The sequence below is a fragment of the Apiospora hydei genome, assembly GCF_038363865.1.
Source record: "Apiospora hydei strain CBS 114990 chromosome Unknown utg000009l_segment0_segment0, whole genome shotgun sequence".
In the NCBI taxonomy this organism is placed as follows: domain Eukaryota; kingdom Fungi; phylum Ascomycota; class Sordariomycetes; order Amphisphaeriales; family Apiosporaceae; genus Apiospora; species Apiospora hydei.
The window spans coordinates 4,410,283-4,436,082 of record NW_027117368.1 but is presented as its reverse complement, the minus strand read 5'-3'; the positions used below and the strand labels follow the sequence as shown (position 1 = coordinate 4,436,082).

General features: G+C 54.1%; 10 protein-coding genes across 10 annotated transcripts; 7 read left to right on the top strand and 3 right to left on the bottom strand.

Annotated features, from left to right (window-relative positions):
- Positions 1-676: 676 nt before the first annotated feature.
- PG997_013187 (Clavaminate synthase-like protein) lies at positions 677-1,819 on the top strand (the record flags this gene model as incomplete). The annotated part of the gene is made up of 1 exon (XM_066817501.1): positions 677-1,819. The coding sequence occupies one exon, from the start codon at positions 677-679 to the stop codon at positions 1,817-1,819; it is 1,143 nt and encodes a 380-aa protein (XP_066663193.1).
- A 644-nt stretch (positions 1,820-2,463) lies between these two features.
- On the top strand, positions 2,464-3,237 carry PG997_013186 (uncharacterized protein; the record flags this gene model as incomplete). Its single annotated transcript, XM_066817500.1, has 1 exon — positions 2,464-3,237. The coding sequence occupies one exon, from the start codon at positions 2,464-2,466 to the stop codon at positions 3,235-3,237; it is 774 nt and encodes a 257-aa protein (XP_066663192.1).
- Positions 3,238-3,396: 159 nt separating this feature from the next.
- PG997_013185 (uncharacterized protein) lies at positions 3,397-4,213 on the bottom strand (the record flags this gene model as incomplete). Its single annotated transcript, XM_066817499.1, has 2 exons — positions 3,397-3,998; positions 4,168-4,213. 2 exons carry the CDS (start codon positions 4,211-4,213, stop codon positions 3,397-3,399), a joined length of 648 nt encoding a protein of 215 aa, XP_066663191.1.
- Positions 4,214-5,462: 1,249 nt separating this feature from the next.
- PG997_013184 (uncharacterized protein) lies at positions 5,463-7,244 on the bottom strand (the record flags this gene model as incomplete). Its single annotated transcript, XM_066817498.1, has 2 exons — positions 5,463-6,755; positions 6,837-7,244. 2 exons carry the CDS (start codon positions 7,242-7,244, stop codon positions 5,463-5,465), a joined length of 1,701 nt encoding a protein of 566 aa, XP_066663190.1.
- An 824-nt stretch (positions 7,245-8,068) lies between these two features.
- On the top strand, positions 8,069-8,995 carry PG997_013183 (nuclear pore complex component-domain-containing protein; the record flags this gene model as incomplete). Its single annotated transcript, XM_066817497.1, has 2 exons — positions 8,069-8,295; positions 8,356-8,995. The coding sequence occupies 2 exons, from the start codon at positions 8,069-8,071 to the stop codon at positions 8,993-8,995; spliced, it is 867 nt and encodes a 288-aa protein (XP_066663189.1).
- Positions 8,996-9,699: 704 nt separating this feature from the next.
- PG997_013182 (amidase) lies at positions 9,700-11,795 on the top strand (the record flags this gene model as incomplete). The annotated part of the gene is made up of 4 exons (XM_066817496.1): positions 9,700-9,755; positions 9,997-10,595; positions 10,648-11,146; positions 11,234-11,795. The coding sequence occupies 4 exons, from the start codon at positions 9,700-9,702 to the stop codon at positions 11,793-11,795; spliced, it is 1,716 nt and encodes a 571-aa protein (XP_066663188.1).
- An 842-nt stretch (positions 11,796-12,637) lies between these two features.
- Positions 12,638-13,416, top strand: PG997_013181 (uncharacterized protein; the record flags this gene model as incomplete). Its single annotated transcript, XM_066817495.1, has 2 exons — positions 12,638-12,780; positions 12,861-13,416. 2 exons carry the CDS (start codon positions 12,638-12,640, stop codon positions 13,414-13,416), a joined length of 699 nt encoding a protein of 232 aa, XP_066663187.1.
- A 421-nt stretch (positions 13,417-13,837) lies between these two features.
- Positions 13,838-16,172, bottom strand: PG997_013180 (uncharacterized protein; the record flags this gene model as incomplete). The annotated part of the gene is made up of 4 exons (XM_066817494.1): positions 13,838-14,330; positions 14,389-15,794; positions 15,850-15,976; positions 16,036-16,172. 4 exons carry the CDS (start codon positions 16,170-16,172, stop codon positions 13,838-13,840), a joined length of 2,163 nt encoding a protein of 720 aa, XP_066663186.1.
- An 818-nt stretch (positions 16,173-16,990) lies between these two features.
- PG997_013179 (Vps54-like protein-domain-containing protein) lies at positions 16,991-20,500 on the top strand (the record flags this gene model as incomplete). The annotated part of the gene is made up of 4 exons (XM_066817493.1): positions 16,991-17,082; positions 17,136-17,263; positions 17,356-20,209; positions 20,266-20,500. 4 exons carry the CDS (start codon positions 16,991-16,993, stop codon positions 20,498-20,500), a joined length of 3,309 nt encoding a protein of 1,102 aa, XP_066663185.1.
- A 948-nt stretch (positions 20,501-21,448) lies between these two features.
- PG997_013178 (uncharacterized protein) lies at positions 21,449-24,825 on the top strand (the record flags this gene model as incomplete). The annotated part of the gene is made up of 4 exons (XM_066817492.1): positions 21,449-21,773; positions 21,815-23,571; positions 23,642-24,291; positions 24,369-24,825. The coding sequence occupies 4 exons, from the start codon at positions 21,449-21,451 to the stop codon at positions 24,823-24,825; spliced, it is 3,189 nt and encodes a 1,062-aa protein (XP_066663184.1).
- Between the last annotated feature and the right edge of the window lie 975 nt (positions 24,826-25,800).

Here is a 25,800-nt window from a genome sequence, read left to right as displayed (position 1 = left end):
TGTTTCGTTTTCTCCGCCAGCAGCTACTCTCGCCCTCCTCTTATGCCTGCTTTTTGTCTTTATCTCTGGGGCATCGCGACGGAGTTTGATGTTAATGTATGGTTTTTGTATGATGATTTAGCGAAATAAGGGTTCAGGTCCAGGAGGAACGGTTATTTGGGTAATTTATATTCGTGTCACATATGTAGGTTTTACGGCTAGGTAGTCAGAATGGTAGCCAATTTGCGCATTAAGGGGTAGGAAATGGTTGAAATGGGATGCATTTAAGGCCCTCTTTTAGGCCAAGTTGGACGAGTAAAACAGAACATGTAGGCATATCATCAAGATCAAAAACAATACTTCCACGCCATATGACGAACACCGCGTAGTCAAATAGAAGGTGTGCTTTTCTCTCCCAGCCCGTGATACGTAGAACACCGCCAATCTACGGCTTTAGGGGATTCCCCGCGCTGGGTATGCGAAGACTGCAGTCAATGCAGGTCCTTATTGGCCGTGCTATGCGAACGGCATATATTGATAGGACCTCCCCCGCCAGAGATTGCAACACACCATGATGATCGCTCTACATTGTAACTGCATATAACTCAGTAGAATTTCCCTTGCGTGACATTCGTGAAGCTGGTTGTTGATTTCAGAGGAATGTCCATTATCTGACTTTGACTTTATCCCGCCCAGTATGCCCCAAACGACTACTGCAACCATAGACACTGCTGGTACGAATAATGTGCAATATGTCTACTACCATGAAGGCGGTGTTCCCGGCCGGCGGCCCGTTCTGACGGGCAAGGACGCCAAACCCACCTTCACAGAGCTACCACGCATAGACCTGGGCCGGCTTTATTCGACCGAGCTCGCAGACCGCCGAGCGCTGTCGTCCGAGATTGACGCCGCATTTCGCGATGTGGGCTTCTTCTACGCGACAAACCATGGCGTGGACAAGGCCGTGGTCGACGACATGTTCTCGGCCATGCACCGCTACTTCGGCCTGCCGCTGGACGTCAAGATGGAGGCGCACTCGCGCCAGAACCGCAAGTTTCGCGGCTACGAGCCCCTCTTCTCGACCAAGCTGGACCCGGCCACGCGCGGCGACCTCAAGGAGGGGTTCCTGATGGGCGAGGACGCCCTGGACGCCGAGCAGTGCGCGCCGGGGTCGGCCATCGCGGCGCAGCAGGCCGAGGCGGCGGCCAACGGCAACACGGCGCGGAACCAGTGGCCGGGCCACGCGGGCGCGCAGTTCTGGCGACCCGCCGTGTACCGCTACTGGGCGGCGCTGCGGCAGCTGTCGGCGCGGCTGCTGCGGATGTTCGCGCTGGCGCTGGACCTGCCCGAGGACGAGTTCGAGGCCGTCACGCGGTTCCCCATCACCAACATCCGCGCGCTGCACTACCCGCCGCAGACGCGCGACGAGGACGTCGGCATCGGGGCCCACACCGACTTCGTCTTCTTCACGCTGCTGTGCCAGCAGGAGACGGCGGTGCCGGCGCTCGAGGTCCTCAACCAGAACGGCGTCTGGGTCCCCGCTCGGCCAGACCGCGACGCCTTCGTCGTCAACATCGGGGACTTTCTCAAGTTCCTCACGGGCGGGTACTGGCAGAGCACCGTTCACCGCGTGCGCAACAGGACGGGCGAGGAGAGGTACTCGATCCCCTTCTTCTACAGCCCGGACGAGGCCGGGGTGGTCAGCGTGTTGGAGAAGTTCAGGGAAGAGGGCAAAGAGTACGAGGAGTTCACGGCGGGTGAGTACTTCGAGAAGAGGTTGCAAATCGATCGCCGGACTGCAGACGGGGATGGTGGTGGTGAGACTGGAAGGGCGTATTGATTGGAGCTACGTGTTGTTGTATGCATTGCTTGCATATCTGTATCTGTAGGGGAGAGCTTCAACATTGGTCAAATGGGAGGCATGCCCGCAATCAGCAGCGTCGCTTGCACAATCTTGGAAACTTTATCTCGAGAAAGCGAGACTCTACTGGCTTGACATCGGGTGGCCGGTCGGAGCATATCTTGAACGTTTACCCTGTCAGGAAGGAGGTATAAGTGAAGCGGTACGTACTTGGTTGACGTAGGACTGAAGCCTGAAGGTAGGTCAATAACAGGTAACATCCCGAGGTCTGTACCTGGTCAGCCACAGTTGGACGCCACAAATTTCCCCGTAGTGTAGATCTGACGGGAGGCACGGTCCATTCCCATCCATCCTTATTTCCTGCCTCGGTGACATCAGTCCGAAAAAACTCCACCGCTATTCACGATGGAATTCCACCTGGACTTTGTGTACAAGTGATCGGGCGCGCGGTTGCGTCTGAGCTTGGCTATTTCTTCGTTTATGGCAGGAACTACTCTAGATACCCGTCGCGCACCTTCACGAGAATACCGCCCTTGGAAGCAGGCCTGACCCCCGACCCCGCCGCCAAAACTCGACACTTCGGAACCTGGGCGGCCAAATTTCTCGCAGAAAGACTCGGGGCGATGGAAACCTGGCTCTCCTACATCAGACGGAGAATCCTCGTTCACTACTGGAGGTTCAAGTCGCTGTGGCGCGGGCCCTGGTACTCGCCCTTTGGCATTCGGCGATCACTGCGAATCCTGGCCAACAATGGCTCGACGACCCCGACGTTGGACCTCCTACGACTCCTCTGGCCCATCTACCCCTGGGAATGGCCAACGCAACTCCCCGACAACCCGCGCTTCCTTCGCGATCACCCGGAAGTGATACACGAGCGGTATGAGCACATCTATGAATATCGGCTCATGCCCATCTACCGATGGCGTGACACGCCCCAGCGCTCCCTGTACCGCATGTACGAGTGCTTCTGTGGCCTCGACGACAATCTGGTCGGCTACGAAGCCGAGTACTTCTGGAAACACCGCGAGCCGACCAAGTGGCAGCTGGACAAGATCGAGGATCCAGGCGAGCATGGCGACCCAGAGCGTCGAGCCGTGCTGGCGGCTCTGATTGAAGAGCTTGTCGCGGCCTTCAACTGGCGCTTGGAGTGGGGTCTCCGCCGCCGCGCGCCACCCGTGGAGCGTGCTGACGACGGCACCCCCGCTCCTTTTGTGCCTTATCGCTGCCCAGATTGGGTTGCGACAGTGCCAAGGCTGAAGAACAGACTGGTCTTGGACGCCGACGGCGAGAGCGACTCGGAGGAAGAAGACGAATGCGATGATGCGCCGGTCAGGCCTAATCCTTGGAAACGGCTCAATATATCGAGCGCGTCTCGGCGAGGGTTCAGAACCATTTGAACATTACTGTACGGCACTTGAACAGACGATCCAGTCTATCTGGGTGCGGCATCACTTCGGCGCCAGCAACCTTACTGCATGCCCATATATCCGACTGCAGGCGAGCATTTAGCGCGGGAGTTGAAACTCAGTCATGATCTCAGAACTCGGGGGTATAAGCTAGTCAACAATGCCGTCTTCCTCAAATCGCTTTCTATATTCCTCCCTGACCTTCCTAACACCCTTTGACATGGAACCCTCAAACCCGTTGAAGTTCATAGCTTCCAGATCCGCAGCACGCAGCGGAGGCCCGTCACCCTTGAGATAGCTCAGGATGGCTACGGCATCCGAGACGTCCTTGTTGCTCTGGGCTGTCTGTTTTCCATTGGTAATTCTGCGCAGCTTCCGCTCCAGCTGCCAGTCGAGCCGAGCTGCGTATATTGTCATGTTCACTCCTTGGAAGATGACGATATTCTGCTCCACCGACTCGAGGAACAGACCGAGGCGTTTGGGCGCGTGTATCCAGAGCTTCACCTCGTCGTTGAACCAGTCCTCCTCCATGTCCAGCTGGTTTGCGACGCGCTGAACCGCTGTGCGTATCTCGGCGCGGTACATCTTATCGGAGTCGATGTTGGGGTCGGTGAGGTAGTCGACGTCTTTGGTCATGGAGCGGACCTGGAAGTACTTGACGGCCATGGTGCCGCCGACGACCATGAAGCGGATCGGGGCGACACTCATGAGCAGCGGGGACTCGCCGAACATGGCGTCGAGTGCATGGAGGGCTAAAGAGTGTTGGTTTAGATTAGTTAGTTCAGGGCTGTTGTTTTACAAGTTACAGAAAATATATACATATACGTCTCTTCGACCGCGCGATTCACCCTCTCCAGGGATGGATAGCATATACTACTACTAGTATTAATCGCAAGCAGTAAAATAAAAATGGATGCTTACCAACATCAATGTCCTCGGAAGTGAGCTCCGTCTTCATGCGCGGCATGGTTGGGAGTTAAGTATACTGTTATATTTTTCTTTTTCAAAAAAAAACTTCAGCGCCCCGGATCGACTACATTGAGGGACGAAGAGGACCAAGTTCACATCTTTTCGCGAGAGGGAAATGTCCGGGCGACACACGCTTTTCTTGCTCGCCTGGCTTGCTGGCTGGCTAGGTTGGTCAGGTCAGGTTTACTGTTGTATTTTCCCTGCGGCAGTGAAAATGATTTTTTTCTGTCCTGCTCTCCCTCTCCCTTTTAAACCCTCTCCCATGTATGTAAATGCAATGTAATGTAAGGTAAGGTAGGCGAAGAGATAACAGCCGATCAGCTGTTTTGCTTTGTACTCGCGGCACCCTGCCTCAGTCAGTCACTTGCGTTGCGCTGCTGCTGCTTGCGGCTTCTTTGGGGTTTGCTTGCTTGCGTTGCTGGTTGCCCCTCTCTTGGGAAATCCATCTCGATTTGTTCGGCAAGCGCGAGGGGGTCGTGAGGGTCACATTTTCCGGGCCACAGGGACAAGGGGCACCACTTTATACAGGCGGCGCGGCCCAATAGAGCATCTCAGTACAGCCTGTCATCTGCATGGCGCAGCAACAAACAACAGGCTCCAAAGCAGTACTCGGAACCAATCGGGAACGGTACTCGACAAAATACCAAGGCCCTCGAGCCCTCCGCGACTCCTCCTCCCTTACATATCTGTACACAATGCTACCCTCCTCATAACACACTCGCATTCCAAGGCTCGCCCGGGGGCCGCGCTGCTCACCCCACCCCACCCCACCCGACGAGGCATCAGTTCGGGACTACTCCCATGTATGTAGATCATTCTGGAGGCTTGGTATCCGGGTCCGTGCAACATGTATATCAGGTAGGCATTAGGTACGTATTGGATAATACATGGCTACAACAACCACCGCCGTATCTACTTGCCATTGACGCTTACCTAACCTTCCCAAACATACCACCCTGGCTTGAGAAAAGCTCCCCTGTTCCGTATCACGCGTGCCGCTCTCACCGGTACTTGTCATGCTCGGTATTTGTCATGCTCGGTATCATGATCTAGATCCCGAAGTGATGCCTTCGGTTACATCGCTCACGGGTTTACTTCGCCGAAGTCTAGCTGACAATCTTCTGTATTCTGTCAAGGAGCTATCTGCATGTTTAAACTCGAAAACCTAACGAGCCAGGCAGCATGTAATAGAAGCCCGTGTCCAAAGATCCCACTCGGTAGCCCGTATGATACGTATGATACGGTGCTTACAAATATGAGAGTGTGTTGTCTTCCCGGATTCTTCCCAGGACACCGAGATCGGCGATTCCTTGGGGACCTGCGACAGCAGGTCCGCGGGCCACGATTTGTCCCTCAATTGTCTGGCCATCTTCCGATGTTTGGTGGCGTCCACTGTCCTTGAGCAGAACCTCCACACTGCTAACGGGTGGACCAAAGTGTGATGGTCCATCTCCACTAACGCGGTAGTCATGGAATTGCGTCTGGGCCACGGAGCCAGCAACCTTGGCTGCAGTCAGGGCGTAGATGACACGCGCACCAGTGAAGACCCTCAGATCCGAGATGGTGGACTCCTTCAGAGCCGGTGTTTCCGCATTCACGCCCTCCGCAACATAGAGCAGTCGCAGCTTGCCGGGCGTAGTGCCGATCTCGGGGCGAATACTGTCGTTGAATTGGCTTAGGAAGGAAGCCACGGGCATAGCACCATTTTGGACCAGGCTACGGGTCTGGACCCAGTGAGCAGCTCGGCTGAGGGCGTTAGTAATCTTGCCTGAAGCCTCGGCGTGAGTCTTCAGTAGAGTCTGAGGAGTGGCCACCATGACTGTTGGTGCAACCCCGGAGGTCGCCAATGCCAGATCAGGCGAGGTGCCAGCTACCGAGTTGAACGCAACAGTAGCGTTGTAGTACAACGCAGCTAGTGTCAAGGCTAAGGGGAACGACGAGGCCAGGGAAGCAGCGGGCAGGAAAAGATCCGCAGGCGAGAAGCGATGAGTGGTAGGGACTGCGGTAAGCTGAGCCGAAACGGCAGCAACAAGATTCTTCTGGGTAAAAGTGACCATCTCTTCCACAGTGCCAGGTTTACCAACCCAAAAGAAGATTACATCATTGGGCTCCTGGGTATCGTTCTCGGAGGGCAGATCCGTACCAGCAGCGACGGGGCTGTCGTTCAAGATGTCCTGCCAAGTAGAGACGTTGACCTTGCTGCCAGTTCCCTCGGGCACTTCGTTCCAGTCCATGTGGCTGCTGCCCTCGTCCACGACCCAAATGAGCTGCTTCAGAGATGGATAGCTGGCCACCACAGCACCGAAGGGGAAGGCACCAGGGGCGGATACCACAGTGTCCGCGCCAGACTGCTGGAGCATGAAAACAATAGACTTCTCCGGCTGGTCAAAAGGGATGAGGATAGCTGTCAGGTTGTAAAAGCTGCAGGCGAACAGAGTGGCCATCAACTCGATCGAGTTGGGCAGGTAGATGGCGACCTTGCTTCCTCCCCTGGGCAGATATGTGTTGACCAATAAGGTTGATAGCACGGGTGATTTCCGCTGTACAGATATTAGGCACGAGATTTAGGAAATTCAGAGGCGCAAAAGCCGGGTATCATGCATACCTGGCTTGTGTTCGACGACATTCTCACGGCCGTGGACAGTTAAGATGCGGCCCTTACCCGACCGTCCCTCCTCGGCGGGCGCACCCGAGGTGACACGCCTCCAAACGTCACGCAAATCGCCATCGCGTCCCTGGGACCACTTTGGGGCGCCAGCAGGCTTTACGTTGAGGCCGCTGTTCAGAGGCATGCCGTGAGGGGCCGAGTTGCCGCGGTAGACGGGCGACTCCCCTTCATTTCGCACAGGAGAGCCCTGGGCCTGGCGAGCGAGCAGCATGGGATGAATGTCCGACTCCACGCGGGTCATGATGGCATATGTTATAATAGCCACCATGGCGGTGACTATGGCAGTTGAGTAGCCATTCCATTGGCCGATGAGCGAGCTGATGGCCTGGTCAAGCTGACCTAGCATATCGCCGAGACCCATGGCGGATTGGAGTCGAAGAAGAGAGCGACGGGCCAAATATGGATATGGGATGTATATACTTCTCAGATGCGAGGTGATGATGGCCCCGGATTGCGCGGGTTCAACAAGGGCTGTATGTAGACGCGGAGATAGAGAGAGTGAAGCCAGCTAGCTTACGGACTGGACGGCAGGCCTAGTCGACGGGCTTCCATGGTGGGGCATCGAAACAGACTGGACTGGACTGGACGGATGGATGACATAGCGGGCAGGCGGGGGGCCGTAAGCACAGTAAACACAGTATGCATACAGTACCCAGCCCCCCGTTGAACACAGTGGTCGGCCGAACATTGAACATGTTGGAAGCATTTGATTGAGGTGATGTCCGTGCACTGCCAAGACCCAATAGCAGTACATTGCATGGCCCTTGCGGAGATGCAGTTTGTTGCTATTGTCGCAACCTAAGGAAGGTCCTAAGGGGACAAAGAAAACAACCACCAAACTTTGGACCAAAGCGATTCTCACGAGAGCTGCTTTCGCGGCACCCAGCCCACTAACCGTCGTAGGTACTAACATAGCAGGAAAACATCACGGAAACGAGTGCAGCCCAATAAGGAGCTCGGTTCTAAAATTCCTTTTTCCAGGAGACCTCGCATCCTGCCCTCTTCGCGTTCGTTGGTCTTTGTTGTCTGTCGCCTAAGGAATTTGCCTGGGAAGCACCCTGGAAACTTGGGTCGAGGTTGGCTGCCATCCTCCAGGCGCCAATTGGAACCTACTACTGCCCACGAGCTTCAAATCTTCCATCGGCACTCTTTGCAGAAATATTCGCTTCCACACCACAACTCAACATGTCGTCGACTACCCTTCAGAGGCCCTTGACCCCGACTAAAGCTTCGCCCGCGCCGCCTCAAGATAGCCCGGGCACATGGCGTCACCCGCGCCTGGAAGAGATCTCAAAGCGCCAGAACGCCGCCATCTTTGGCGAGAAAAATGTCAAGAAGGTCGTCTACAACGTCGCGGCCTTGATCGCCATGTTCGCGATCCAGGGATTCGTCTCTCAGTGGTTCTCGCCAGTGTCAGTGGTCCCTCAACCCTAGCGGAGATGGCAGCAGTATATTGACATGACAATTACCAGTCCACCAACAATCGGCCGGTTCGCGACCTACATTTACCGCATCGCTCAGCTGGTACCGCTTTACAACATTGCGGTGGCGTGCATGCCGTTGATTCGGTCTCCAGACGAGATGGCAGATATTGCCCTGACGCCCGGCCAGCGTAAACTGCTGGGACTCCCGCCGTCATCGAACCCTCCGACTCCCGGCTCGGTCTACAGCACCCCTCCGCGGTACTCGCGCACTCCCTCCATGTCAGGTTCAACCGGTGGCAAGCGCAACTTTTCAGACTCGACTGTTAATGTCCAGACGAGCCCATCCCTTTTCCGCAGCCCGTTGGATTTTGGTGGAAATATAAGCACCAGCAGCTTCGGTGCATCCAGCAACTTTGGTGCATCTGCATCGGCCTTCGGTGGATCTGGTTCAGCGTTGGCCGGGAGCCCTCTTATTCAGAAAGCCATCCACGGTGCGCGCCGGTCGTCGTTCGGGTCGCCAAGTCCCATGGTCGGTAGCATTAATGGCGGATCGATCTTCGGCAGCGGACCTGAAAGCCCCAGCCCCAGCCCTGCTAATGGCAAACGGAGTAGCGTGAGCTTGAACAACAAGTGGCTATACGAAAAAGGCAGACGAAGCTCGGGGAACATGTTCCTGCAGGCATCATAAGGAGCCCACTTGGGTAGGAGTGAAGCATGCAGCATGCGAGGTCTCGGCATCACCGTATAATGACTAATAGCAGGCGTATGGAGCAGTACTTGGAAACATCAATGGACGCGATAGCAGCTCCGTGTGTACATGACCACATGCAGTGTGTGGCAATATGAAAATACCAATGGGCTTTGATCATACCTATTGTAGAGCAAGCGATGCCTAACAGGGTTCAAATACCTGAGCCTTTGAGATCCTCCCCATCCAGGGGCTTTTGGACATGGGTAGTCCTTATTGAAACTCCGTTGAACTATACATTCGCAAATACGTATACTACCTATCCCTCCGTATGAATTATTCTTTTGTACAATAGTACCACAGGCAAAGTATTCAACCCCAGTTACACTGGGGTATCTAATCCAGCAGGTGATATGTACTCAAAGGGTAGCAAAGCAAAGATTACTTGACCCGGAGGTTACATTAAAGGAAGCATGTACTGGGAGGTTGAATGAACCAAGCAATGGCTAGGGGGCAGCTATTTTTCCGCGGCCCCTTACATCACTTCAACCAACCGCCCGGGTAACTTTTTCTTCCCCATAACCGCAATTCTTGAACCGCAAGTTTTGGTGCTGTTCTTTTCGGTGGGTGACAGTATTTCTGATAAAAACTACCGGAGACTTATATCATACGCTTTTGATTAAAGACTCGATCCCGAAGAAACGATGACTTCCCACACAGGTCCCAGTTTCGGCGAGTCTTACCCTCGACCCATTCAAGGGTAAGTCAGGAGGGACTGACGGAATCACCACTCTCGCCCATAGCCTCTCGCCTATAGCTTCTCACCGGGACGGTTCAAAGCAACGAGGAAATCTAATACAGAGTGGAGCAGACCGCAAGTACCGTACCGAGGTGGGCAGAGACAGAGTCATAGATTGTATGGCCTTCTTCTGGTCATTGCGGCATACCTGTACGCTTTCATACCCGCCTATCCGTATTTCTTGACGATTGACACGCTCTAGGGTTGAGTTTGTTGGCTTCATCAGGCGTACTGTGTGGCACAATGCAGGGTTTGGGGCGCTTCGTCGTATATGGATGCACATTGGCAATGCGGAACCACGATTCGTCCCTACAGTATATCCATGTGATGTGCCCAACAACAACACAACAGAGGTTCCCATCGGCAATAAAGCAGAGGAAAGGGACGTACCAGCCTTAGCAAACTCTGCCGTCGCCCAGTATCGTAAATCATATCTATCCGGAGATGTGACCCCGTTGGATATCGTCGAGGCCCTTCTACCCTTGATCCGTCGCGATATTTCACCGCCTGGTATTCACTCGACAGCTTGGGTTGACATCAAAACCGACCTCGTGCTCAAGGCTGCCGAGACGTCCACACTTCGGTACCGACGACAGAAGTCTCTCGGCCCCTTGGACGGGATCCTAGTCGGGATAAAAGATCAGTATGATGTCGACGGGTACTCGACGACGCTCGGCTCGCCACACGACCTCACCGGGCGCGACGAGGATGGCAATACATATAACAGCTGGTGCGTGGAGAAGCTCCAAGAAGCGGGAGCTATTATTGTTGGAAAGCTGAACATGCATGAATTCGGGATGGGTAAGATAAAACCTGGTGTGTTTATATTGACATACCTAACGTGGCGATACAGATACGGCTGGTATCAACACCACCTATGGGACGCCGCGCAATCCGTATAACAGAAACTACTATACAGGAGGGAGCTCATCCGGGCCTGCCTACGCCGTCGCCACGGGGCTGGTCCCGATCGCCCTTGGTACCGACGGTGGCGGAAGCATCCGGGTCCCCGCGTCCTTCTGTTCCGTGTTTGGGCTGAAGCCGAGTCACGGCCGGCTGTCATACCTCCCAGGTCACAACCACAACAGCACGTGCGAGGTCAACGCGCCTATCGCCGCCGACATGGGCTCCCTCGCAACCGTCTACTCCGTCGTCAGCCAACAGCCACATCCCGCTTCGCCGTTTCCACATGCGCCGTTGTGCGACATGCTGCTTCCCAACAGTAACCACAAAAACTCTGAGAAGGTGCTGCTCGGCATCCCTGAAGCCTGGTTCGACCGCGCCGACCCGGGCGTGCAGAACCCTGCCGGAGCCTCATCGACGACCTCGTCCAGACCAAGGAATATGCCACAGTCCCCATAACAATCCCCTTCCTGCACGAAGGCCAAGCGGCACACGCCATCTCCATCCTCTCGGAAGTCTCCACCGCTCTCCCCCAGATCCCCGCATCGTCTCCCCGCGAACCGGATCCTCCTCGCCCTGGGCCGCGCCACAAGCGCGGGGGACTACATCCTCGCCCAGCGGCTGCGGGGGGTCCTGATGCGCCACCTCGCCTGGCTCTGGCGCGAGAAGTACGGCTCCCAGGACCTGCTGATCGTGACGCCGACCACGTCGTGCGCGGGGTGGCCCATCCGGTCCCTGCGCGAGCTCGACCGGGGGCTCAGCGACGGGAACCGCACCCAGCAGTCCATGGAGTACGTCTGGCTCGCCAACTTCTGCGGGATGCCGAGCCTGAGCGTGCCCGCGGGGTACGTCGTCCCCGAGAGCGAGGCGGGTGCGGGGCGGGCGGTCCGGTTCGAACCTGGTGCCGAAAAGGCTGGTGCGGTGGTGCCGGTCGGGCTGATGGCCACGGCCGAGTGGACGCGGGAGGATTTGCTGATGCGGTTTGGTTGCGATGCCGAGGAGGTGGGGAGGGAGCGCCTGAGGCGCCCGGCCGCGTGGGTCGATGTCGTACAGCAAGCCGCTCAAAGGCGCTCTACGAGAGAGAGTCGCAAGGCTTAAGCGCTGAGGGTGTCATACAAAAATACTTTGATTACACCAAGCAAGCAACAAGGGTAAATTAACCTACCACATAACCAGGGGCAGAGCGCAGTAGACATATCAGCTTGGAATGTGTAAGGCAGTAGGCAGTAGCCCCTTTCGACAGTTCTGTGCATGATGACCAAACTACTTTACATACTGTAGAATAGCAATGGGCGGCCGTAGCCCTGCAGCGCGCAATGCCGATTCATTTGTCACTCAGTACTTCCCTTTTAATCAGTATGCCTCCCAGAAATGCTTGGGTTGGCGCTGACGCGAGAGGTTGCTGTTTTCTAGAAACGTGTATTGGTATGGGGCATATCCAACCGACTGACAAGAGCTTCCAGCTAAGAATAGTTCGTCCACCCATGGTTAAGTACATCTACCTAGTTGCGCGTAGGCGATGAGAGCGAACCTTGAGCCGAAGATCGTACCTAATGCATCAAGAGCTGGGGAGCGTCACCCGAGCGCCATGGAGTGGGCAATGAAAGAGGAGATGCGGCAGCATATTTGGGAGAGGCATTGCATTTATTTCATATTAAGAAGCTGGATTTTTGGGTAGCTTTGAGCTTCACCTTTCGGCAGACTGAATGCTGTCGACTTTGACGTTTCTGGGCAATTAGCAGTGTCGCGGGGCACCGTAGCTGTCGAGGTGCCACCTTAGCGTGCTTACTAGGTTCATTAGTACCAAAGCTCAAAGGTGGCCTTATTTGTGATGCAGATCGGATCTCGTCGCTATTAAGCAACACCATCAGCACCAACAAAAACGAAAAGGGAGGAGAAGCCTGCGAAAAATTCGTCTTTTTGCAGCTTCAATCGCCAACATGTATAACTCCCTGACCCGCATACAAAATGTCTTCGGCTTCTTCACCACCGTCGCCTTCGTAGTCGCCGCCTTCATCGCCGCCTCCGATTTCACCTACGACCGGACGCCGAGCGCCCATATCAAGACCACCAATGTGCAAGTGTAAGTCGAAGGACGAACAGAAGGGGAATCGCGGGGAAATGAACTGAAGGCTGATTTTTTTGCGCCTTCGCCTACTACAGAGTCAAGGGCCGCCCCCATTACTACAGCACCAAGAAGGAGGAATATGCCATAATGAAATTCAGCCTGGACGCCGACCTGTCCTCGCTCTTCACCTGGAACACGAAGCAGGTCTTTGTCTACGTCACGGCAGAGTGGACCTCGCCGCCGTCGGCGAAATCGTCCGCGGTAGCAACCAACCAGACCAACAGCGCCGTCATCTGGGACAGCATCATCACGGCCCCCTCGTCGGACCACCTGGCCAACATCGGCCCCGCGACCCTCAAGAAGCTGCGCAAGTCGGCCGCAGGCAAGGCCGTCGACCCCAAGCGCGGCCTCCTCTCGCTCAAGAACCAGCGGCCCAAGTACCAGATCACGCACCCGACGGGCCGCATCGCCGAGACCAGCGACGTGCGCCTGCGCGTCCACTACAACGTCCAGCCCTGGGTCGGCTTCCTCACCTGGAGCCAGACGGAGCGCGACTTCGGCCGCTGGCTGCGCGTCAAGGACGGCGTGAGCCGTGCCTTCACTCTGCCTGCCGTCAAGAAGAAGGACGAGGGCAAGAAGGCCAAGGCATAGAGAAGAAAACTCGTCGGGGTTGGGCGGCATTGATGTTAGCTTTCAATTAGACTGGGTATTAAAGGATGGCCAAAGACTAACTACGAGCAATAAAAATGGGATTTGCATTACATTTCCAGGGCAGGGTCGAATTCCGTGCTGTGTATAATACCTGCATCAGACATATTTGCGAGTGTGTGCAAGGACTATCCCATATGACCTGGTAAGCGAGGATGTTCGTTCTATAGTACGTTCGGTATCTTCGTCATTACAATCCATAGGTACATACGCCTCCCCGAAGCTTCTTATACGGCACAGAAGTGTACTGGATATCCCACCAAAGTCATCGTTGATAACCCATCATTGCCTGAACTCCAAACAATACAGCAGCTCGTAAATCATGCAATCCGTCACGCGTTCGTCTACACTTGCCGTTTTGCGACTAAGCACCGTTTCGGTACACCTGTGCGCCCTGGTTTCGGAACATGATGGTGTCCCTCCTTTGCAGGATCATAAGGGCTCTGTTTAGGGCCTGCTCGCTGAATCCCTTGCCCTCCACCATTTCCCGGCGTAGCGTCGCCACGCTCGTGCTCCAGCCGATCGGGAGCCGTCTCTTCAGCTCCGACTCGACTCGGTTGGTCTCCTCGTTCAGCTCACGGCTTCCCTGGTTGCCGCCTTGATTGACGGCATCCATCGTGGAACAGAGGAAGAGACGGATGGCCTCATCGACGTGCTGCTCGGTGGCAATCGGCGAAAGGGTCAACTTGGCCAGCGATTCGGTAATACGCACAATGGCTTCCAGCTGACGAACTGTGATGGGGATGCTGGATCGCGTGTTCGCCTCAATCTCCGAGGCGTGCACTTGCTTCCTGATGGAGACGAAGTGAGATGAGAGCTTTTCCGCTGCCTCGGGGGACAAGCGAGGTGCCATTCGCCTAAGGTCGGGTTAGTTATTTGGGACTCCGGGTAAAAATAAAGGTGGCGGTGACTTACGACTTGCAGTACGAGAGGTATCGCTTCATCTTGTCTACTGGGATCTCGCTCTCCGTCTGCTCTTCCAACCCACGGCCACCCATGTGAATGCCCATGACGTGCTTGGCAATTCTCTCATCCTTCTCTCTTGTGTGCTCATCCTTGACGATGAAGATCATGTCGAAACGAGACAGAATCGTGGTTTGGAAGTCGATGTTTTCACCCGGTGACTTCATATCATCGTAGCGACCGAAAATCGGATTGGCAGCAGCAAGAACCGATGTTCGGGCGTTCAGAATGGTAGTGATACCGGCCTTTGCGATGGAGATCGTCTGCTGCTCCATAGCTTCGTGAATGGCGACACGATCCTCATCTCGCATCTTGTCGAACTCATCAATACAGACGACACCGCCGTCAGCAAGCACCATAGCACCGCCCTCCAGGTAGAACTCCCGCGTAGACTGGTCACGTTGTACAGAAGCTGTCAGACCAGCAGCCGAGGATCCCTTTCCTGACGTGTAGATGGAAATCGGTGCCACCTTCTCGACAAACTTCAGCAGTTGAGACTTGGCAGTACCGGGATCTCCGAGAAGCAGTACGTTGATGTCTCCTCTGAGCTTCATACCATCTGGCAGGATCTTCTTTGAACCACCAAGGAGGAGGCAGAGAATGGCCTTCTTGATGTCCCTGTTTCCATAGATGGAGGGTGCGATGCAGTCAGCCATTGTGTTGTACAGATCAGGTCTTCGGCTAAGCTCGAGGAACTCCTGTTCCTCCTCTTCTGAGAAGGAAGAGTGCCCCTTTGCGGTCGAGTCCACATCTGTCTGTATCCCCACTGTCCTCAGGTACGGCGTTCGGATAGCCACAGCACCACCTCCCGCGTTCTTGGAAGCCTTGTTCTGGTAGATGGAGAAAATGCCCATGACGGTACATCTGGATCCGGGCACCACCCTGTTCGTGAGATAACGATCGGCTGATATCAGGACGTGGCGTGGCAATTCGCCCACGGGCACTTGATCGGGCGCTTCTTGCAGTTTGATTATTTGCTGGTCGACAAATCGCGATTTCTCATGCACGACAAAGTAGGGGTCCATGGGACACTTTTCCGCACCATCGCCGGGGGCTCTTTGGCGGGCGCATTGCCGTGGTAGGGTCACACCGGTGAAGCCACCAAAGATGGGTATCGTCTGGTTGTGCAGGCAGCTCCTGCACTGAATAGCCAGTTCTGTGGCTTTTGAGGACATGACGGAAGCGCCAATGACAATACCAGGTACTCTAACCAATCTTGCGATCGTCATGGAGTCCAGATTTCGGATGGAAACATCCTCAGCTGTGGAGTGGAGGAGTAATTGATGTTCAGGGATGTCGGCTTTCGGTTCGTGGGGGAAGAGAATGCGATGCGTGCACTTCTTCAGCGCGGCCTCGAACTGTAGAAGTATGAGCCTCCAGTCTGGACAGACCACTCGTCCACATGTTACGTACCAGAGGTATGATCTCGGCTGGCTCTGTAGCCAGGCGATGTGCCAACTCTTCATTATACTTGATCAGGTCGCCGATGTCAATATCGCAGTAGTATTGTTTTAATAATGCATTCTCTCGCAGCTGGTCTCTGTGAAACGGTTATGTTAGACACGGGAACCGCAAGTCAGGATGCGATTGGGCACTCACCTGTAGACAAACTTATTATCGAGTCTGAAGCTCAAAACAAACTGCATCAACTGCTCCTGGACCTGGGTTCGGCTGTCTTCACTTTGCCCGGCTTCGCTGTTGAAGACCGAGACCGAAAATACTGACTGTCGATCCATGTTGACGAGTCCTTGGCTTTCGTACTTGTTTTGGATTCAACGACAGTACGGTAGTGGAATGGAAACGGTGGCGTGTTTGTTTTGGAGTTGAGCGTTGGGTTTGGCTGGCCTCTCGCTCTTTCAGCTCTAGCAGAAAATCGCAAGCGGGCGCCCCTCCTGAGATTCCGATTCAATTAAAGCCGGCGCGTGCTTGGGGGTCTCTGGGGTCTTTGAACGCGTCGCTTTTTCGCGTAACGTGTTGAGTGCTTGCATGCCTGACGCTAGACCGAACGGACTCTAGCATGAATCACGTGGATCGACCCTACCTGATTACGTATCCAGTACGCCGTTCTCCGTGCTGTACTGTCCTCTAATTGTGAAGGGGGAAGGACCCTTTATTAAACTAATGCTACTCCGTACTGCGTGCATGTTCCAAGTTATGCCAGGCTTACCGGGCACCAGCACCAGCCAGCGACTACTAGATTGGGTACTTCCTGCACGCCAAGTACCTTGCTAAAGTACACGAGACTGGAGCTAGGGGAGGTGATGTGGCTGAAAGCACATTGCTCTGCCGCGCATCTCGAGTATACCCCAAGCCAACACAGGACATGCGCCATTGCATCTCTCTGTGTGTTCGTTCACGCCAATTCGAAAGCCTCATTCGTGCCCGCGGTTGCCATCCCGTACCAGCAATCTGAAGCCTGATGCATTACCCCTCGTATACCAGCTATGATCTCTCGGTAGCCTCATGATAAGCTCGTCGTCCACGCCTCCCGACTTGCTCAACCTATGCGAACTCCAAACCAACTTCCTGAGCTGCGCAGCCTCGTTCATGAACCATGTATTCCAATCAATCAGTGCGCCTGTCAGTTGACAGCTTGTCGTCGCCCCAATCGCCACAGAATTCGCGGGGCGAATTCCCTTTCCATAGGTTCGCTTGCCCGATCCGCTGGCCCTCGGTTCGTAGCTGATAGCAGGTTATAGGCAAGGCTCCGTGACATCACACGCCACTGCGCGACGAGGTTCTACAGCAAGCTCGATACATTCCATAGGAGGGCACCTGGATACATCCAACAGCTGGGCTCAAGGGATCCAGGAAATTGGCCAGAATGGTATGCGACACAAGCTCCGTGCCTCTTTTATCTCTGGCGCGTCGCTAACATGTGACGTCAAGCTATCTCAACTCTGCTTCAACCGCCCATAGTGCGAACAGGCTTATTACCTCATACAACGGCTCCTGCATCCAGTGCGCACAAGCCGCCCACCGCCAGAGATATCCCTCCAGTTACCCTGACCAACATTGAGAAGATCGACGTAGCCGAATTCAAACCCTACCTGTCGCAAGTTGGTGCCTTGTACGAACAACTGCGCCGAGTAAAAGAGAGCGAGGATAATGGTGCCGACCAGGTCTTCCGGCGGAGCAGCAAGCCCGACACAGTTCCCGATCTTGACGATGGTCACCTGCGACCCGGCTCGAGTGGTGGCAGACCCTCTAGCTCGCGGAAGGCTTCGACATCATCATTCGGTTCCGCGTCACCCCTCGAGTCGCCCCAGATACGCAGGAGATCTAGTGCAGGATTCAATCGGAAAGCGGCTCATGGACCACCACCTTTGAATACCATCCCGAACGTTTATTTCGACGAAGACTTTCACCTCGAAAACCCCCGGACGTTCGATGTTGTCAGCGAGAGATCGGAGGTTGTGAAGCCCCAACCCGGGTCCTCAGAAGAGAAGAACGTCACCAATGGCACCGTGGCGCCTCGAAAGTCGCTGGCCACAAATGCCATCTTGCAGGAGAAGCTATCTTGGTACATGGACACCATTGAAATGCACCTGATCAACTCCATATCTACCGCGTCCACAACCTTCTTCACGGCCCTTGGTTCTCTCAGGGAATTGCACTCGGAGGCGGCCGAGTCGGTAGACAGGATCAGGACACTGCGCAAAGAGCTCGATGCCTTGGATCAAGAAATCGCAACCACTGGCTTGGATATCGTGCAGAAGCGCCGGCGCAAAGAGAATCTTCAGCAGCTAGATGATGCGGTCCACCAATTACGCGAGATTGCGGAATCACTATCAGAGTGCGAATCTCAAGTCGAGACCGGAGATATTGAGAAAGCTTTAACGAATATTGAGGCTTTGGAGAGGCTGGTTGCTGGGCGCAAACGACTTCATGGCAAAGACAACGGAAGACAGATACGGGACTTGCGCGATGCTGTCGCTTTGCAAGGCGTGAACTCCGACATTTCGACTCTGCGCCTTCGAATTGGTAAAGGGTATGAAACTCGGTTCGTCGATGTGTTGTTGGAAGATCTCCGTCGCCACGTCGATACTGTATCTACACAGGACGTGCTCCTCAGATGGACCAGTGCAACTATGCGGTCTCGCGGAGGGCATGCCAAGGATGCTACAGCTTTCCCTCCAGCCTATCTATCATCCACTGGGGGTCTACGGGCGCAATTGATGCCCGTTGTGACTGGCCTGCACCAAGCCAAGCATATTATGATGGCCATCTCATCATACCGAGAGCTTGTGTTGCGGGAGATTCGCAAGTTGATACAAAGACCGTTGCCTAGCTCAGATGACGATGACAACGCGACGATAATGTCCGCGTCCACGCGAAGCGGGCGAAAGCTCACTCAAGGAGAAAAATCCTCCATTCTGGCCCGCAACCTCAGGGCACTCGAGCCGGAAGATGCCGAAGCACTCTTCACCAAGATATACATTGGTGTAACTGAGACTCTGAGGAGATTGACAACGCAGGTTAAAGTCCTGTTTGATGTTGCAAGCTCGATAGGCGAGTCGCCCGACGTGACATCCGGGATGCGCTCGCCACCCCTGGGGGGTCTCAAGTCGCCTCCATTGAATAGCGCCAACCAGGACATCCAGGAGGACATCCACTTGACATTGGATATGGCGAACCTTTTGGGTCAGACAGCGGATCTGGCCCAAGACAAGATTACTAAAGTGTTGCGGGTTAGGTCTGAACAGAGTACCCGGCTACCGCTTGACTTGTTCTTGCGGTATTTCACGTTGAATCTCTATTTCACAAATGAGTGCGAGTCCATTTCTGGGCGAAGCGGGTCATCACTGAAAACGGTTGTCAACGGGCATATCAAAGACTTTATTGATCAACATGGGGACGTCGAGAAGCAGAAGCTCGCGCAAGAGATGGAATCGGACCAATGGGCGGCAAAGGACTTTACAGACGAGAACAAGCTCCTCCTGAATCGCGTCATCGACTCTAGCACTAGGGATGATGTTTCCTGGTCGGAAGGAAGCAAAATATGGATACCATACTCAAACACACAGCCAGTGTCAAATGGACGGCCACGTGCCGAGTCTAACGGCACAGGACCAAGGGACAAGACACGTAGCGCCGTCATCGACTCCGAATCTTTCATCCTACCTCGGTCTGCTATCCTCTGTCTCGAAGGCATGTCGCACTTCATGCAGCTCATCGCCGGGATCCCATCCATGTCCACGGACATAGCCACGTCACTTATCTCCTATTTACAAGTATTCAACAGCCGCTGCACGCAGCTGATTCTTGGTGCTGGTGCAACACGTTCTGCCGGCTTAAAGAACATCACCACCCGTCACCTAGCTCTTGCTGCCCAAGCTCTGGCCTTTATATCGACCCTCATCCCGCATGTCCGGGAGTTTGTGCGCCGGCTTGCGGGCACAGGCGCTAATGTTAACAACACCTCCCTCGCAGCGTTGATGGGTGAGTTTGACAAGGTTAAGCGCCTCTATCAAGAACACCAAAACAACATTTACGACAAGTTGGTCGAGATTATGAGCGGACGAGCCGCTGCGCATACCAAGACCATGAAAGGTCTCGACTGGGATCGCCCGGCGAGAGAAGGCGAAGCTAGCGTAGATGTGTTCATGGAAACGCTGGTCAAGGAGACGGTCACATTGCATCGCGTATTGACCAAGCACCTCCCCGAGGGTACGGTGCACCTGATCATGGCGCCTGTTTTCGATAGCTACAAGACACAATTTGGGAATGCTCTCCAGGGGCTGGAGGTCAAGGAGGAAATAGGAGCGAAGCGGTAAGTATTTGACGTCTCATCATCCATTCGGGCTGATGTTCTAACCTTCTGTGTAGGATGGAAGATGATATCGGGTACCTCATCAATCGTTTAGGAAAGGTCGAAGGCTTCGCCAACACGGGCGAACACCTACTAAACATTGTCAAAACCAAGATGCCGGACAAGCCCCCACCAGTGCCGGAGAAGAACGGGGCCGTGTCGAAACCGAATTCCCCCGCGCCCAAGGAGGCAGAGAAGCCAGAAGAGCAGAAGAGCTCCGAGGCAGCGGGGAAGAATGGAGGGGACTCCTAGCACGATACCAGTGCCTTCTATTGTTTGTGCATAGCTCGGTGTCACGATAGGCGTTCGTTAGAATGGAGCGTTTCAACCTCCTGGGTCCAAAAATATTAACCGTGTATTGTTTGTTGTCGAAAGCGCTACGACTTGTTTACGAAATGCGGGTTGCTTAGATGCATAGGAGGGAGAAGCCTTTAGAACATTGAAACGGGTTTGAGATACCGACTACCTATGCATCCTTGACTTAACGACGAGAGCAACTTCCGCCGTGTCTTTACTCAGAATATGGATTCTTATGCCCTTGGCGCTTGGCTAGAGCCTTCTGATTCGATTACCGTAATACTTGATGTTCGTATGTGCAGGTGACTGTGAGATGAAGGTACCTAGACTTTTCCATTCTATCCAAGTGGTGTCTATGACTGTGAGGCAGAAGTGAAGCTTCCGTACTTACCTACCCTACCTAAAGTACCTATGTAGGTATGTAGGAGGTAAGTACCTATTCATCGGATGCTCGTTTGCTAGCAAGAGCCACTAGCTAGGTAGGTACAACACGGCAGTTGCCTATAATGCCCCCGCTACGCTACTAACCTGTTACGTCAAGTGCATTGAATAGAGAGGTAAAGCTCAAGTGGCAACCTTGGAAGGCAACAGCTCATGTGATACCGCGCACAAACTACTCCAAGACTACCCCACTTCACAATTGGGAACGCGGTAGTAAAACGCGTGGGAATCGCGACCCTGAGCACTTATCCACCGACTTCATTTTCATCAATGGTCCGCCGGTGACTACCTCCGCCTAAGGTTTTCTGTGGCTAATTTCATGCTGCCTTCCATTTCCCCACATCCAAGAGGATGGATGGCGATCAAGTATACGTCACAAGCCCAGGTAAATGCTTGATTCGCGTTGTTACAGTCAAGACTGAACCCGCAGACGACCAGGAAGTCCATATGGACGCCTTCAACATGGCCTCATCACCACCAAATCAGGAAGACCAATTGGAGGGATCAGATTTCCCCGATATGGACTTGGCATCTCCAAAACAGGAAGACGAAGCAGTCGACATGGACTTGTCTTCCGTGCCTCTGAAACAGGAGGATGCTCCTGCCGAAAATACGGGACATGTCAAGCTCGAATCGCCAGAGCTCTCCGAGCCCCAGGTCATGTTGAACACTTCGGCCTTACAGAAACTCGTCAATTGTGACAACGTTGACGCCCTCAAACATGGCGTTGATGTCGGTGTCCAGTTCCTCGACCAACTGGTTGCTAGTCTTGCAACCCACACGAACAGTGAGACAACTAGCTGGCTTCGCAATATCTCGACGGCAAAGGTTTGTTTGCTCGACCTTTTTGTTCTTGTACCACCTTCACCCATCATCTTACACTTTTCCTCCACCTGAGGGGCGGTCGTTCTACCCGACCCTCGGCCCCAGCTCATCACCCATTGCTGACGTCACTAACATCTTCACAGGAACTCGCCCAACCTCGCAGAATTGTAGTAGGCGTTGTTGGCAACACGGGCGCCGGCAAGTCTTCTGTGATCAATGCCATCATGAACGAAGAGCGGTTGCTCCCTACGAACTGTCTGAGGGCTTGCACCGCGTCGCCCACTGAGATATCCTACAATTATTCAGACGACCCCAGTGAGCTGTACAAGGCAGAAGTTGAATTTATCACTCGCCAAGAATGGGTTCGAGAGCTCGAGCAACTCTACGCCGACCTGCTCGACCCAAATGGAGATATCTCGAGAGAGGCGTCGAACACAGACAGCGATGCTGGAGTCGCATATGCTAAGCTTAAGGCGGTCTATCCTTCGAAGACCAGGGAAATGCTTACGCAGGCCAACCCGGAGAACCTTGCTGCCGAACCAGGTGTACAAAACGTACTTTCTAGCACCAAGCTCCTCAAGGCAACGACCTCTAAAGACTTGTACCGCCAACTTCAGCGCTACATTGATAGCAAGGAGAAGCTAACCGGTGACGAGCGGAAGAAAAACGTCCCGATGGAGTTCTGGCCTCTCATTAAAGTGGTGCGGATCAATACGAAGGCAAATGCGCTGTCAACCGGCGCCGTGATTGTCGATTTGCCAGGTGTCCAAGACTCCAATGCCGCCCGAGCTGCCGTTGCTGATAATTACATGAAGCAATGTGGAGGACTATGGATTGTCGCGCCCATCACACGTGCTGTGGATGACAAGACAGCCAAGAATCTCCTAGGTGACTCCTTCCGTCGCCAAATGAAATACGATGGCACGTTTTCCAACGTGACTTTCATCTGCTCGAAGACAGATGACCTGCTCATCACGGAGGCTGCCGATAGTCTGAAACTACAGGACCAGATCGATGAGACGATGCGCAAAGCCGACGAGTTCAAGCAGAAGGTAAATGACCTCAAAGAGCAGTTGGCAAACCTCAGAGAGAAACGAGCGGCATATGACGATAGGATCGATGAGATTGAAACATCCTACGAGGAATGGGAGGACCTTGCCACAGATCTTTCGGATGGAAAGACGGTTTATGCACCAGTCCCCAAAACCAAGAAGCGGAAGCGTGATGGAAGGCAGCCGGATGCGTTTCCCGGCACTGACTCCGAGTCCGACTCCTTGAGCATAGCCGGGGGATCTAGCGATAAAGAGAATTCACACCAACAGACTCGCACTCCCTTGACAGAGGAGCAAATTGAAGGGGCTATGGCGGAGTTGAAATCAGAGAAAAAAGAGGCCCGGAAATCCAAGCGAGACATCGACGAACAAACCAGCAGCGTACGCAAGATGATTACTCAAGCCGAAAGTCAACGCCAAGAGCTTCTTGCCGAGGCTAAATCGACATGTATCAAAGGCCGAAATGATTATTCCAGGACTTCCATTCGGTGGGATTTCGCCATGGGCATGAAGGAGCTCGACCAGGAGACTGCCGCCGAGAAGGATGATGCCAATTTCGACCCCGATCATGACGCTCGAGACTACGATGCAGTCGCCGCTGGCCTGCCGGTGTTCTGCATCAGCAGTCGTGCGTTCCAAAAGCTGAGTGGTCGGTTGGAGAAAGACGACTTCGACTCTCATGGGTTCATGTCTCTGGAAGACACGGAGGTGAGTCTTACAAAGGCCGAAGCATTGCCCGCATCATTTACGCTCTTGGATAAAACTAACACTCGCACAGGTGCCGCAACTCCAAGCCCACGCCAAGAAGCTGACCGAGACGGGACGAATAGCGCATTACAAGGAATTCCTCAACAACCTCCTTAGGCTCGTGTATTCGATGAACCTCTGGGTCACCAACGAGGGTACTTCGTCCCTGTCTACTGCGGAGAAGAGGAGTGAAGAAATTCATATACGCAAACTCCTGGGCGAGCTCAAGGACGTGTTTGATGCTTCAGTACGAGGATCTGTCGAAGAGATGGAGGAATGCCTTAGAGACCAGATCTTCAAGTCTTTCGACACATCGATCCCGTTAGCTATCGAGAAGGCCGTTACAACAGCCAGTGGATGGGGCGCCCATAAAAACATGGGTGGCCTGCTCTGGGCTACCTACAAAGCGACTGTCCGACGTGACGGCGTTTACGCTGGTGCTGCCGGGCCGCGGGATTTCAACGGCGAGCTGTTTGAGCCCATATCGCGGAGCTTGGCCAGTGGATGGGAGAGGGCTTTCCAGCGACGTCTGCCAAGTATACTGCGTGAACTGACCAAGAACCTGGCCAAGAAGCTTGATGACTTCCAGCAATCCATGATGCAACGAGCTCAACAGAGCCAGGTCAGTGCACTGCTCAACATAGGACATCAGGTCGCTGCTGTCAACCAGGTCTTGAAAGGGTGGCCAGCAAACCTTCAAGCCCGAATCACTGAGCTCCAGAGAGGGCAAGTCGTGCCTTTACGCCTGTGATCTGCAGGGCTATGCATGAGGCGTACAGAATTTGTACCGAGGAGAGTGGCCCCGGATCATTCGCTCGCATGAAGACAGCGATGGAATCCCACGTCAGCACTAGTCGACACAGCATGTTCCACCAAGCTACTGAGGAGGTCAAAGGAATGCTGCAGGCTCTTTGCGAGACTGTACAGAGGGAGATTGCACAGTACACCGAGCCTGTCCTTGGTGAGCTGTCGAAGGACTACCTGGGGGCCATGCTCGGCCGCGACGTGGGAGAAGCCAAGCTCTCGAGTGCAGAGATTGGTATGCGAGCAAAAGTTAAGGACGTCTTGTTACGCAACGATGCCATGTTCTCGGCAGTGGACAAGGGGGAAGCTGTGGAGCAGGGTGATGGAGAGGTGAAGCCTGATGCGGACATGGACGATGATGAGGATCTGCTGCAAGCTCAGCTTCTTCAGGAACAAGAGTTGGCAGCATAGGTGGAATTTGACGAGTCAATGTGCTGCTAGCCGAAAGGGAGACTTTGGTGGATGACCGATCATGTGGCCAGTTGTAAGGGAAATAGCATCGTGTATAGTTACCATGTACGACGACAGACGTGACCACTGTTGGTCAGAATTACAGTATTTGCTTGCCATTGAATGATTGTCCTGCATCAGTTCGTTAATTAGCGGAGAGCAAGAAGATGATGCTAGTGGACTTAGTCACCTTGAAGAGAAAAATACGCTGGCAGCAGTCTGTGTCCCAAGGCACGCACAGCATCATGTATCTAACGTAGGTCGTGGCGTACGTGCAACGCACCTGAAACTCTGACCAAAGTCCGTCTTTTTCTTCGTCGTCTTACAAAGCCGACCTTGCTGTTGGTGCAACGGCGGTTGCTACGACCCGAAAACCTGGGGAATGGGGGGGGGTTTTGCACTACATGACAATCAAGAGTCGGGCTGGATGGAGAGACAGGCATCACCAAGTGCATATATCTGTGGTACACTGCATACTCGTTCGGCGACCGCCTAGGTAGGTATTATCTTGTTAACGTCTGGGGATGTATAGTCAGCAATATACTGCCATTATGCAGCCAATTACACTTTAGAATAATCGCGAGAAGAAAATGGGCACCTGTCGATCTCTTCGGGTCTTTTTTATTTTTTCTAGTTGATTGATCTGCATGGCGTATTTCCATGGGTGTTGCCTTGCCGCATTAACCGTTATGATATGTATGCGTTCCCGCCTGTTCGCAGATCATGGAGCGGGCGCGCCAAAGCCTATTGGGCTTAGGGTACCAGCCAAGGCCCAAGCCGATCGCGAACGGCGAAAGGAAAAGATCGGTTCGCCGGGGAGGGGGAATGGGAGGGGGAGGGGGCTCTAGAAGGAAGAAGAGGGGAAACACGGAACAAAAATACCCATTGATCGTCATGCACGTTTAATTCGACTGCGCAACGTCTCGGCTGGCCATT